The sequence below is a fragment of the Strix aluco genome, chromosome W (assembly GCF_031877795.1).
Source record: "Strix aluco isolate bStrAlu1 chromosome W, bStrAlu1.hap1, whole genome shotgun sequence".
Lineage (NCBI taxonomy): Eukaryota > Metazoa > Chordata > Aves > Strigiformes > Strigidae > Strix > Strix aluco.
In genome coordinates, this window is record NC_133970.1 from 32,452,981 (window position 1) to 32,465,529 (window position 12,549).

General features: G+C 45.4%; 1 protein-coding gene across 1 annotated transcript in view; it reads right to left on the reverse strand.

Annotated features, from left to right (window-relative positions):
• LOC141917732 (E3 ubiquitin-protein ligase RNF38-like) overlaps positions 1–12,549 on the reverse strand; it is a 288,771-nt gene that overhangs the window by 57,659 nt on the left and 218,563 nt on the right. Inside the window, 1 exon segment of the mRNA XM_074811147.1 lies at positions 729–896. Coding sequence (XP_074667248.1) covers positions 729–896 — 168 coding nt within the window.

Genomic DNA, 12,549 nt, shown 5'->3' on the forward strand with positions numbered 1-12,549 from the left:
CCATTGTTGCCCTTCCAGCAGATGTCAGGGAGTTTCAAGTCCCCCATAAGAACCAGGGTCTAAAATCTGGAGACTTCCTCGGGTTGCTTAAAGAAGGTCTTGTCCCCTTGATCCCTCACTGATCGGGTGGTCTGTAACAAGCTCATATCATGATATCACCCTTTACTAGTCTCTTCTCTGTTCCTGACCCACAAGTTCTCAAACAGCCTGTGACCCATTCCATAGAAGAGCTCTATATGCTTGAGCTACTCCTTCATGTAAGGGGCAATCCCCTCTGCTTCCTTGCCTGTCTTTCATAAAGAGATGTTAGCTGTAGCTGTATCATTTTATAAGGCCATTTGCAGATAAAAGCTCTAGGTAAGATTCCTAATAGTACTTGATGAACTTCAAAAGTCTTCTCCTGTAAGCATTCGAACGTATGTAGAACAGATGTTAATGGATAGGGTAAGAGACCAGATTGTAAACTGTCATCCATTTTGAGTCCATTTGTATTTTTCTACATGAGAATATGGTATAATTCTATGAAGTGAGCAGGGAAGCACAGTAAGTTTACTAGCTCTAAAGCTTGCACTATTATATATACCATATTATATATACCATTACAATTTACCCCAGGAAATAATAGTTTTTATTTTACATCAGGGAAAGCTGTATGGGCAGTGAAACTCCAGGCTTTCCACCTCCTAAGTCTAAGTCCAGAGTCAATATAACTAGAGAACCATACTTACTGGAGGAGGAACACTACAGATAGGAAGATGCTGTCCACTGAATACCACAGAACAACCTGGGACCTGCTGTGTGCTGCAGGGAGGTATGTGCTGGGCTGTACAAAGTGGAATTCCATGTGGCGCCACTGTTGTCACCGTGTATGAGACGGGGACTGTGCCCTGATGGATCTGCAGCAAAAACATAAGTGTATGAAGTAAGCTGTTACAAGGGCTTTGGACAGTTATGGCGTGGCATAGAAAACAAGCTTTCACCTAACATAACAAAAAAGTATTTTTTACTCTGAAGGTGTTAAAGAAGGCAAATACCTGTAATCCCTGTCCTTTACAAAAAAAAAAAACCCAAAACTTCTCATTGGAGTATCAGTCTTCAGTCAGTGCTTTTAGGACAAGTCTAGGAGGGAGCTCTCAAGATGTTAAGTCCTCCAAGTCACTGTTAGAGGCACTCAAAAGAATCTCAAATTCAGCAGAGCTTCCCCTCCCACACACTAAGGTTAGTTCTTAGAGAAAATAGGCAGCAGTAACTCCCACGTAAAAGCCAGTCAGAAGAAGGGGGGAAAACACCCTAAAAGTAGCTAAAGAATTGCTTCAACTTGTCCTTGCAGAGTGATTAAATGTTAACCCAGAGACTTATATCTTTGAAGAAAAAGCACTTCAGATAGATAGATTTTCTTTCCTGTAAAGAAACCAATCTCTGAATGCCTACTCAGGACAACGCTCCAGGGATGTGTCTTAACACGACTAATGACAGTAGTTCAAACCAAATATTAATTTAAAAGCTGAAAAAGACAAGGTTACACACATGCCTCTGAGACAACATCCACTAAATATTTACAAACATAGTAGAGAACATGATGGCTTACAGTTTTTTTAAGTTGGCAATATTCACTTAGAACTCAATCATCAGTTCAAGGGTAGAAGGTACTCTGGACCCAGACACTGCTCAATTCCTTGTACTACATCAGGAATCTAGCAAAAACTGCAAAGAACCATAGGTAGGGAACATGGATCCACAGAAAGCAATTATTCTGAAGAACTGTCATGGTTTAAACACATTCGGCAGTCAAACACCACACAGCCGCTCGCTCCCCCTCCCCTGCCCAGGGGAAATAAAAAAAAAACCCCAAAACCCAAAACCCCCCCCCAAAACCCCCCAATAACAATAATAGAAAATACAAGTGAGTAATGCAAAATGCGATTGCTCACCACCCACCAACTGATACCCAGCCTGTTCCCGGCTAGCAATCCTGAAGAATACCAAGATCCCAAAACCACAATCCCAGAAGCGAGAGAGAACTCCCTCCTTCCTGACCAATTCTCCTTTATGTACTGAGCATGATGTTACATGATATGGAATATTTCATTGGCTAATTTGGGTCCGGTTCTCTGGCTATGCTCCCTCCCAGCTTCTTGTGCACCTGCACATGGGCAGGACATGGGAAGTTGGAAAGTCCTTGATTTCTTAGCAACAACTGAAAATATCAGTGTACTATCAACATTCTTCTCATACCAAGTCCCATACTGAATCCAATGCACAGCACTATTCTAGTTACTAAGAAGAAAAAATAACTCCATCCCAACCGAAACCAGAACATTACCCACCCTTATTCCATGCCATTTACGTTATGCTCAGGTTCCATGTTTCCCAATACATTCTAATTAATCACCATCCCTTTCCCTGGTCTTAGATGTATATACACAGATATCATTCCTTTAGTCTATGGGCCTTCCCTCCAAAATGTATAGTGAGTTCATTTAGTCCATAACTTCAGGTTCCATCTGTCATGACAGTCTTTTAAGGCAGGAGGGATGAGGTGGAGTTGGCTCAGTTGGTGGAGTGGGTGACCTTGGATGCAGCAGGAGAATGGCATGTAGTCTCTGCTACATTTGGAGCTTGTAGCTGATGTATCTGGCTGGCGTGGTCCATGCTCACAGTTTGTGGGCTGAAGATGTCAATCTCGAGGAAGCTGCTGGGCACCAATTGCTGAAATCAGTCCTGACTCTATCAAAGTTCATAATTTTTTATTAATGTGATACCATTAGTATAATATGTATCAACCATAGCAATGATGATATGCAATAACATGTTTATTTGGCAATTAACATAATACAGTTCAATTCATCACCAATTTTCACCTAAAATAAAATCCCCTTGAGGCACATGTCGGACTTTCCCATCCTTCTGCATTACCCACCAAGTGCACTTAAGTCCTTGGGCAAAGGTAATCCCATGCATGGGTTTGCTTTTACCCGAGGCAGGAATAACACTGTCTTCCCCAGCATATTTTGAATGTGCACTACAGGGACTTTATCTCCATCTACATATGTAGAAGCTTTGATTGAGCAGGGTCAGCCTGATTGGCAGATCCTCTGGTATTGACTAACCAGGTGGCTTTTGCTAAATTCTTGTCCCAGTGTTTGAAAGTTCCACCCCCCATTGCTCTCAGTGTAGTTTTTAGCAACCTGTTGTACCACTCAATTTTCCCAGAAGCTGGTGCATGGTAGGGGATGTGATATAACCACTCAATGCCAAGTGTCTATGAGGTCGTTTCGGAAATGTGTCCCATTATCTGACTCAATTCTTTCTGGGGTACTGTGCTGCCACAAGACTTGCTTTTCAAGGCCCAGAATAGTGTTCCGGGCAGTGGCGCAGAGCATGACATATGTTTCCAACCATCCGGTGACTGATTCCACCATTGTGAGCACACAGCATTGGCCGTGCTGGGTTTGTGGGAGCGTGATATAACCAATCTGCCAGGCCTCCCCATATTTATATTTATTTTAACTATCGTTCTCCATACCAAAGAGGTTTTAACTGTTTGGCTTGCTTGATTGCAGCGCATGTTTCACATTCATGGATAACCTGTGCGATAGTGTCCATGGTTAAGTCCACCCCTCGATCATGAGCCCTTCTATATGCTGCATCCCTTCCTTGATGGCCCGAGGAGTCATGGGCCCAGTGGGCCATAAGTTGTTCACCCTTATGTTGCCAGTCCAGATCCACTTGAGCCAAATTAATCTTAGCAGCTTGATCCACCTGTTGGTTGTTCTGATGTTCTCCAGTGGCCTGACATGGGTACACGAGCATCTACGTGACACACTTTCACAAAAAAGTTGTCTGCCCAAGCAGCAACATCTTCCCATAATTCAGCAGCCCAGATGACTTTGCCTCTGCACTGCCAATTGCTTTGTTTCCATTGCTGTAACCACCCCCACAGGGCATTTGTCACCATCCATGAGTCAGTACAGAGGTAGAGTACTGGCCACCTTTCTTGCTCAGCAATATCTAAGGCCAGCTGGATGGCTTTCACCTCTGCAAACTGACTAAATTCCCCTTCTCCTTCAGCAGCTTCTGTGACCCATCGTGTGGAGCTCCACACAGGAGCCTTCCACCTTCAATGTTTCCCTACAATACAACAGGACCCATCAGTAAACAGGGCACATCGCTTCTGATTATCTGGTAGCTTATTATAGGGTGGGTCCTGTTCAGCACACGTCACCTCTTCCTCTGGTGACATTCCAAAATCTTTGCCTTATGGCCAATTTGTGATCACTACCAATATTCCTGGGCATCTGGGGCGCCCTATTGGAGTCCGCTGTGTGATTGGTGTGACCCATTTACTCCACGTGGCATCAGTTGCATGGTGTGTAGAGGGGAACCTCCCTTTGAACATCCAGCCCAGCACCAGCAACCGAGGTGCCAGGAGGAGCTGTGCTTCAGTACCAATCACTTCTGAAGCAGCTCGAACCCCTTCATATGCTGCCAATATCTCCTTTTAAGTTGGAGTATAGCAGGCTTCGGATCCTCTATATCCCCGACTCCAAAACCCCACGGGTCGACCCCGAGTCTCCCCTGGTGCTCTCTGCCAGAGACTCCAGGTAGGGCCATTCTTCCCGGCTGCAGCGTAGAGCACATTTTTAACATCTTGCCCTGTCCGAACTGGCCCGAGGGCTACTGCATGAACTATTTCCTGTTTAATTTGTTCAAAAGCTTGTCATTGCTCCGGGCCCCATATAAAATCATTCTTTTTCTGACTTGATAGAGAGGGCTTACAATCTGACTGTAATTTGGAATATGCATTCTCCAGAAACCCACAAGGCCTAAGAAAGCTCGCGTTTCCTTTTTGTTAGTAGGTGGGGACATAGCTGTTATTTTATTAATCATATCTATCGGGACTCTGATGACGTCCATCTTGCCATTTTATTCCTAAATACTGAATCTTCTGTGCAGGTCACTTAACCTTACTCCGCTTTATGGTGAAACCATGTCTCAGAAGGATTTGGATTATTTTCTCCCCTGTCGGGGTCACCATTAGCCGGGGTCCTTATTTCTCCGTGCGGGAACAGGAACGACACAACACCAATGTGATGATCAGATCGTCCATCTTTATTTTTTCCAGTCCTAGTTACATTTATATTCTACTAAGTTCTGTACACGCGCTCATCTATCTTCTAATAGGCTACAGGTCATCTACACGCGCTGTTCACGCGCCTCTACAAGCATTTGCATTGGTTAATTGCAATTAGCACTTAAAGCCCAAAACTTGCCAAAAACTCCCCTGTCTCACACCCTGTTTTGCTCAGACTTGTGTGCTTTTGCTGACCACAGGTGTTTCTCACTTATCTGCTATCTTGTGTGTTTTTGCCAGCCTTATTTTGCTGGCCTTGTCTTCATCCTTGCATTCTTCTGCCTGCACTAACTTTCCCTCAGCGCAGCCCAGACTCCTACACTCCCATTTCTCAAAAACTTCTTCTGCTGTATTACCCCATATGATGATGTCATCAATGTACTGTAAGTGTTCCAGTGCTTCACCGTGTTCCAGGGCAGTCTGGATCAGTCCACGGCAAATGGTGGGGCTGTGTTTCCACCCCTGGGGCAGTCGATTCCAGGTACATTGGACACCCCTCCAGGTGAAAGCAAACTGTGGCCTGCATTCTGCTGCCAAAGGGATTGAGAAGAACACATTAGCAATATCAATCGTGGCGTACCACTTCGCTGCCTTTGACTCCAGTTTGTATTGAAGCTCTAGCATGTCCGGCACATCCCGCTCAGACGAGGGAGACAAGTGACTCAGATTCGCAAATCCCCAATGGAGCAGACAACAAGTCTCCAAGTCCAAACATTTATTAACTACCCACAATGTACTAATTGAACACACGATAATTGGCTAAGTATATAGCAAGTTGTGGCAAGCAATACAATATGCCTTGCATTTCTTAATAGGAAAGGGAAAAGAGGGAGATAGAGGGAATGGGGAAATAAAGATCACCGGTCTGGGTTTCTGCGCTGATCCCGCCAGCGAGGGTTCCAGGGGGCAGCCGTCTTCTTTGCTTGCATCCATCTTCTTTGCTTCACTGCACTCTTCAGGGCCCCCCCTTTCTTTCCACCCCCTTGATTTATACACGCTTTCCTTGGGTCCGTCCCCTAGGTCGACCCACATCCCTACGTATCCCATGTACGGGGAGGGGTAAGGTGTTTCATGGGATGATGTAATTAGCATGATCATGTTAGCCCTCGTTAGCATATTGAGGGGTGTTAACTTTAATATGCATTTGGTGGATAATGAAGCAAAGGTCATTCACCGGACAGATGGCCTTTGAAGTTTTGGCCAGGTGCACCAGAGCAGAGCCGTCCTGTCTCCACAGGGCTCCCTCCTCCAGCTGCATCCTGTGTTATTGGGGCAGCCTTATCAGCTTCGACCTGCACACTATCCACCCTGTGACTCACAGTTTTGTCTTGCGAGTGTTTGAGGCATTTCTTTGATCAGCCTCAACTTTCGCTTTCTCAGGCTGTTTTTCTTAGTTTCTCGCAGGCCTGGTTTCTCATCTCTCACATCGACATGGCAGCACTCAGCGGTGGCGTGACTTCATTCAGGCCACGATAGTCTACTGTCAATCTCCACTCTCCATTAGACTTTTGCACAGGCCATATGGGGCTATTAAAGGGTGGTGAGTCTTGCTGATGACTCCTTGGCTCTCTAGTCAATGGATCAGTTTATCGATAGTAATTACAGAGCCTCATTTGGTGCAATATTGCTGTTGGTACACTGTTGTAGTAGTGATTGGCACCCGTTGTTCTTCGACCCTCAGCAACCCCACAACAGAAGGATCCTCTGAGAGACCGGTCAAAGCATACAGCTGTTTGTTTTCCTCTGTCTCCAAGGCAGCTCTACCAAAACCCACCAGTACCCTTTTGGGTCCTTAAAATACCCTCTCCTGAGATAATCTATACCAAGAATGCATGGACCTTCTGGGCCAGTCACAATGAGGTGCTTTTGACACTCATTCCCAGTTAGGCTCACCTCAGCCTCCAACACAGTTAGCTGTTGAGACCCCCCTGTCACGCCTCAAATACAAATGAGTTCTGCCCCTTTAAAATTTGATGGCATTAAGGTGCATTGGGCACCAGTGTCCATTAGAGCCTTATACTGCTGGGGGTCAGATGTGCCAGGCCATCGAATCCACACAGTCCAATAAACCCGATTGTCACTGTCCTCCACCTGGCTGGAGTCAGGGCCCCTCTAATGTTGATCATAGTATCTACTATCAACGAATGGGTTAATGTGGTGTGTGCGGGTCTCAGTCTCATCTTGGTGACTCACTTCTCGTGAATACGAATCAGAAATTCTCCTCATAGGATCGTGAGCAAAGTCAACCTTTCTGCTCTGTTTGGGCAACTGATTACTGGAAAGTGGAGTGGCGTTTCTCCTGAAAGAACCCTGATTTGTATTTGTTCTTCCTTTCAACTCACGTACCCGCTCTGCTAGGAGGTAGGTAGGTTTTCCATCCCAGTTTCTTATGTATTCTCCATGGTCACGCAAGCGATACCACAGGTTCCCCTGTGGTGTATACCATTTCTATTGAGCAGGGGAACGCTTTCTCCTAATAGCTGAGATCCTAGTTCGTGCAGGTAGGGAGTAGGGCATATCCTCTTTGAATTGCTGGAACTCTCAGGATAGTTTCTCCACTAGTATGTCTGGCAATCTCTCCACAGCCACGATGAGGGAAGAAGAGAGACTTTCTTCATATTGTCATAGTCAGCGAGCCAATTCATCCACTGTTGGTCCCTCTTTGTCTCTCCAGTCCATTACTGCTAATGCAGTGGCATATGATGACGGTGTGCTCTGTGCAAACTTCCACTACATGGGCCAGGTGCATTGGAGTTCATCTGGATCTGCGGGTAATTGCACATCATCTGGGTCATAATAAACCAACTCCCACACAGCTAATTCCCTCAAGTATTGGATACTTCTCTCCATGGTGGTCCACTTACTTGGATGACATATAACATGTTCTTTGAGAGGATACCTTTCTCTCATGCTTGACAGGAGTTGCCTCCAGAGGCTGAGGGTTTGTGCTTTTTTTCCAATTTGTTTGCTGATGCCCCCTTCCCTAGAAAGGGATCCCAGCTGCTTGGCTTCCTTACCCTCTAATTCCAAGCTACTGGCTCTGTTATCTCAGCATTGGAGCAGCCAGATGATAATGTGCTCACCTGGAAAACGGCTGAAATCCTTTCGCATGTCTCACAGCTCAGGAATAAGTATCAGGTGATTACCACTGGTTCTGCCTCTTCCTCCCTTTCTCATGATGGCCCTGGTTCATTATCATCCTTTACAACACGAGGTGACTTCTTTGTATATTTCTTCTTATGTATAAGAGTAAGTGATACTGTCATGGGTTGGTTCTCTGGTTCAGCGGCAGTGCCTGTCATCAGGGTCAGATTAGCTGCAATACCTCTTGCAGGCGTTGGTGTGGCTGCAGCATCTGTCACAGGGGTTGGGGTGGTTGCAGCGCCTGTCATTTTGTTATCGGACCCAGAGACCTTCTCTTCCCCTTGAGGGTACTGAACAGTGTTGAACAGGGCTTGGTAAGCATGGGCCAGGCCCCGGCATGTTGGAGTGATTTGTGTCTCTCTGGAATTGCCAGGGTGAAAGCATACTTTTTCCAAATATTTTACTAGTTTTTCAGGATTTTGCACTTGTTCAGGGGTAAAGTTCCAAAACACTGGGGGTGCCCACTGTTCTAGGCACTTGTCCATGCTATCCTACACCCCTTGCCACTCATAACTCTCCAGCTTTGGGGTAGATCTCTAAGTGATACTCTTAAAAATAGTTGCTTAACCCCGAACAATGCAGAGACACGCTGATTCCTAACAATAAGACCATGTTAGTTTTGACATTCCAAGGATACTCAAAAGTTTCAAACGCTCTTGTAATTAGCCTGGAGGAGAAGCGGAAGGTGAGGGGAGGTGTGTCCCCCATGGATTGGCTCTCTGAGGAGAAAAGGTAAAGGGTATAATTGTTAACCCTTTCCGCTATATGACTCACAAAGTACAGAGGTGACGACAATGTACACATACGGGACTAGTCTCAGGATGGATAACTTAATTGAGCCATAAACCAGTGTTAAATAGTGCAGAAAAGCAAAAATCTTAATCCACCTCCCACGAGTGATAAGCAGCAGCATAGGGACTATATACAGCAAGTGATGCATAGCACAACTCTAAGAACAAGCACCACAACTCTAGGAGCCAATAAATCAACATTATGACAAACAATTGAAAAGCCAATAAAATGAATGCTTATAACAAATTTGTTATAACACACTCTGATCAGTTCTGTCACTATCTCAACCCTCTGAGCCCCACATTGGGCACCAAAAAGGACTGTTGTGGTTTAAACCCGTCAGGCAGCCACACAGCTGCTCGCTCCCCCTCCCCTGCCTGGGGGATGGGGAAGTAAATTGGAGGGGTAAAGGCAGAATAATAGCTTGAGATAAAAACAATTTAATAATTGAAATAAAATAAAACAATAACAATAATAGAAAATACAAATGAGTAATGCAAAATGCGATTGCTCACCACTCACCGACTGATACCCAGCCCGTTCCCGGCTAGAAATCCCAAAGAAAACGAAGATCCCAAAACCACAATCCTGGAAGCGAGAGAGAGATCTCTCCTTCCTGACCAATTCTCCTTTATATACTGTGAGAGACGAGAAACCAGGCCTGCGAGAAACTAAAAAAAGCAGCCTGAGAAAGCAAAAGTTGAGGCTGATCAAAGAAATGCCTCAAACACTCGCAAGACAAAACTATGAGTCACAGGGTGGATAGTGTGCAGGTCGAAGCTGATAAGGCTGCCCCAATAACACAGGATGCAGCTGGAGGAGGGAGTCCTGTGGAGACAGGACGGCTCTGCTCTGGTGCACCTGGCCAAATTTCAAGGGCCATCTGTCCGGTGAATGACCTTTGCTTCATTATCCACGAAATGCATATTAAAGTTAACACCCCTCAATATGCTAACGAGGGCTAACATGATCATGCTAATTACATCATCCCATGAAACACCTTACCCTTCCCCGTACATGGGATACGTAGGGATGTGGGTCGACCTAGGAGACGGACCCAAGGAAAGAGCGTATAAATCAAGGGGGGGGAAAGAAAGGGGGAGGCCCTGTAGACTGCAGTGAAGCAAAGAAGATGGATGCAAGCAAAGAAGACGGCTGCCCCCTGGAACCCTCGCTGGCGGGATCAGCGCAGAAACCCAGACCAGTGATCTGTATTTCCCCATTCCCTCTATCTCCCTCTTTTCCCTTTCCCATTAAGAAATGCAAGGCATATTGTATTGCTTGCCACAACTTGCTATATACTTAGCCAATTATCGTGTGTTCAATTAGTACATTGTGGGTAGTTAATAAATGTTTGGACTTGGAGACTTGTTGTCTGCTCCATTGGGGATTTGCGAATCTGAGTCACTTGTCTCCCTCGTCTGAGCAGGACGTGACATATACTGAGCATGACGTTACATGATATGCAATATTTCATTGGCTAATTTGGGTCCGGTGCTCTGGCTCTGCTCCCTCCCAGCTTCTTGTGCACCTGCACACGGGCAGGACATGGGAAGTTGGAAAGTCCTTGATCTCTTAGCAACAACTGAAAACATCAGTGTATTATCAACATTCTTCTCATACCAAATCCCACACTGAATCCAAAACACAGCACTATTTTAGCCACTAAGAAGAAAAATGAACTCTATCCCAGCCGAAAGCTGGACAAGAACCTTTCAACACAACCTACTAAAATGGAATCCACCCTTAGAAAATGAACAAGCAAGAACAGGTCATTACAAAGGTGAGAATATGTAAAATGAAGAGAGCTAACCTACTGAACTGGACATGAGATGCAGAGGCCAAAACAGGAACACCACACAGATGACTAAATAAAACTACAAATCTCAAAACTGCACACTCAGCAGAAACAGTGACTTTGACGTAGTTCCAATTCAGGTACCAATTCAAATATTTTGTATGTATGTGAGCTATCAGAGAGTTTTTAATGACATAGCTGTTGGATGTTTAACACCAGTGCCAGATGCAATTCAGGAGAGGTTACCACTGCTCTCATACAGAAACAAACTAAAAAAAAAAAGAAAAAAAAAGTGGTTCCCTCTCTAGAGTAGTCTAGAGTCACTTTATAAGCTGTGCTGTAAGAATTGCATTTTAAGCCTGGAAGTTTGTGACCTGGATATAGAATTACAATGTCATAGAAGAATTTAGAACATAAATTCCAAATAAACCTCACACTGCCAAGTCCACCTCTAAACCATGTCTCTAAGCACCACATCTACACATCTTTTAAATACCTCCAGGGATGGTGACTCAACCACTTCCCTGGGCAGCCTGTTCCAATGCTTGACAACCCTTTCAGTGAAGAAATTTTTCCTAATATCCAATCTAAACCTCCCCTGGTGCAACTTGAGGCCATTTCCTCTCCTCCTATCACTTGCTACTTGGGAAAAGAGACCAACACCCACCTCGCTACCAACCTCCTTTCAGGTAGTGGTAGAGAGCAATAAGGTCTCCCCTGAGCCTCCTTTTCTCCAGATTAAACAACCCCAGTTCCCTCAGCCGCTCCTCATAACACTTGTTCTCTAGGCCCTTCACAGGCTTCTGTGCTCTTCTTTGGACACGCTCCAGCACCTCAATGTCTTTCTTATAGTGAGGGCCCCAAAACTGAACACAGTATTCAAGGTGTGGTCTCACCAGTGTCGAGTACAACGGGACAAGCACTTACCTAGTCCTGCTGGCCACACTATTTTTGATACAAGCCAGGATGCTGGCCTTCTTGGCCACCAGGGCCCACTTCCGGCTCATATTCAGCCAGCTGTCGACTAACACCCAGTTTTTTACCCAGCAAAGAGTACACCCGTCCAAGCCAGGAGCAGTCAGTTTCTCCAGGAGAAAGCTGTGGGAAATGGTGGCAAAGGCTTTACTAAAGTCCAGGTAGACAACATCCACAGCCTTTCCCTCATCCACTAAGCGGGTCACCTTGTCATAGAAGGAGATCAGGTTAGTCAAGCAGGACCTGCCTTTCATAAACCCATGCTGACTGGGCCTGAACACCTGGTTGTCCTGTACATGCCGCATGATGGCGCTCAACATGGCCTGCTCCGATGCAGGAGTTACGGACATGCGAATGATCACACTGTGATTAAGCAATGCCGATTTTATTATGGTGGACAAGCCTTTTATAATGCAGGTGAAAATCACAAGATACAATCACATGGTACAGTTCTTTCTGATTGGACAGTTAGCTTTGCACATGCTCCTTAAGCTCTCTTCTGATTGGCTGAGAACTGCCACATCGACATTGTACAAACTTCTTCTCTGCCCAGACCAACACCCTGGAGTTGTTTAACTTCCTGGGTTCTTCCTCATTCTTCCAGGGTCATCTCCTCGTCACATCCTCACCGAAGCTGAGGCTTTGCCAGTCTTGCTCATATGCAGGATTGCTCACATGCCGATTTCCTAGCAGGAAATCCTTTAGA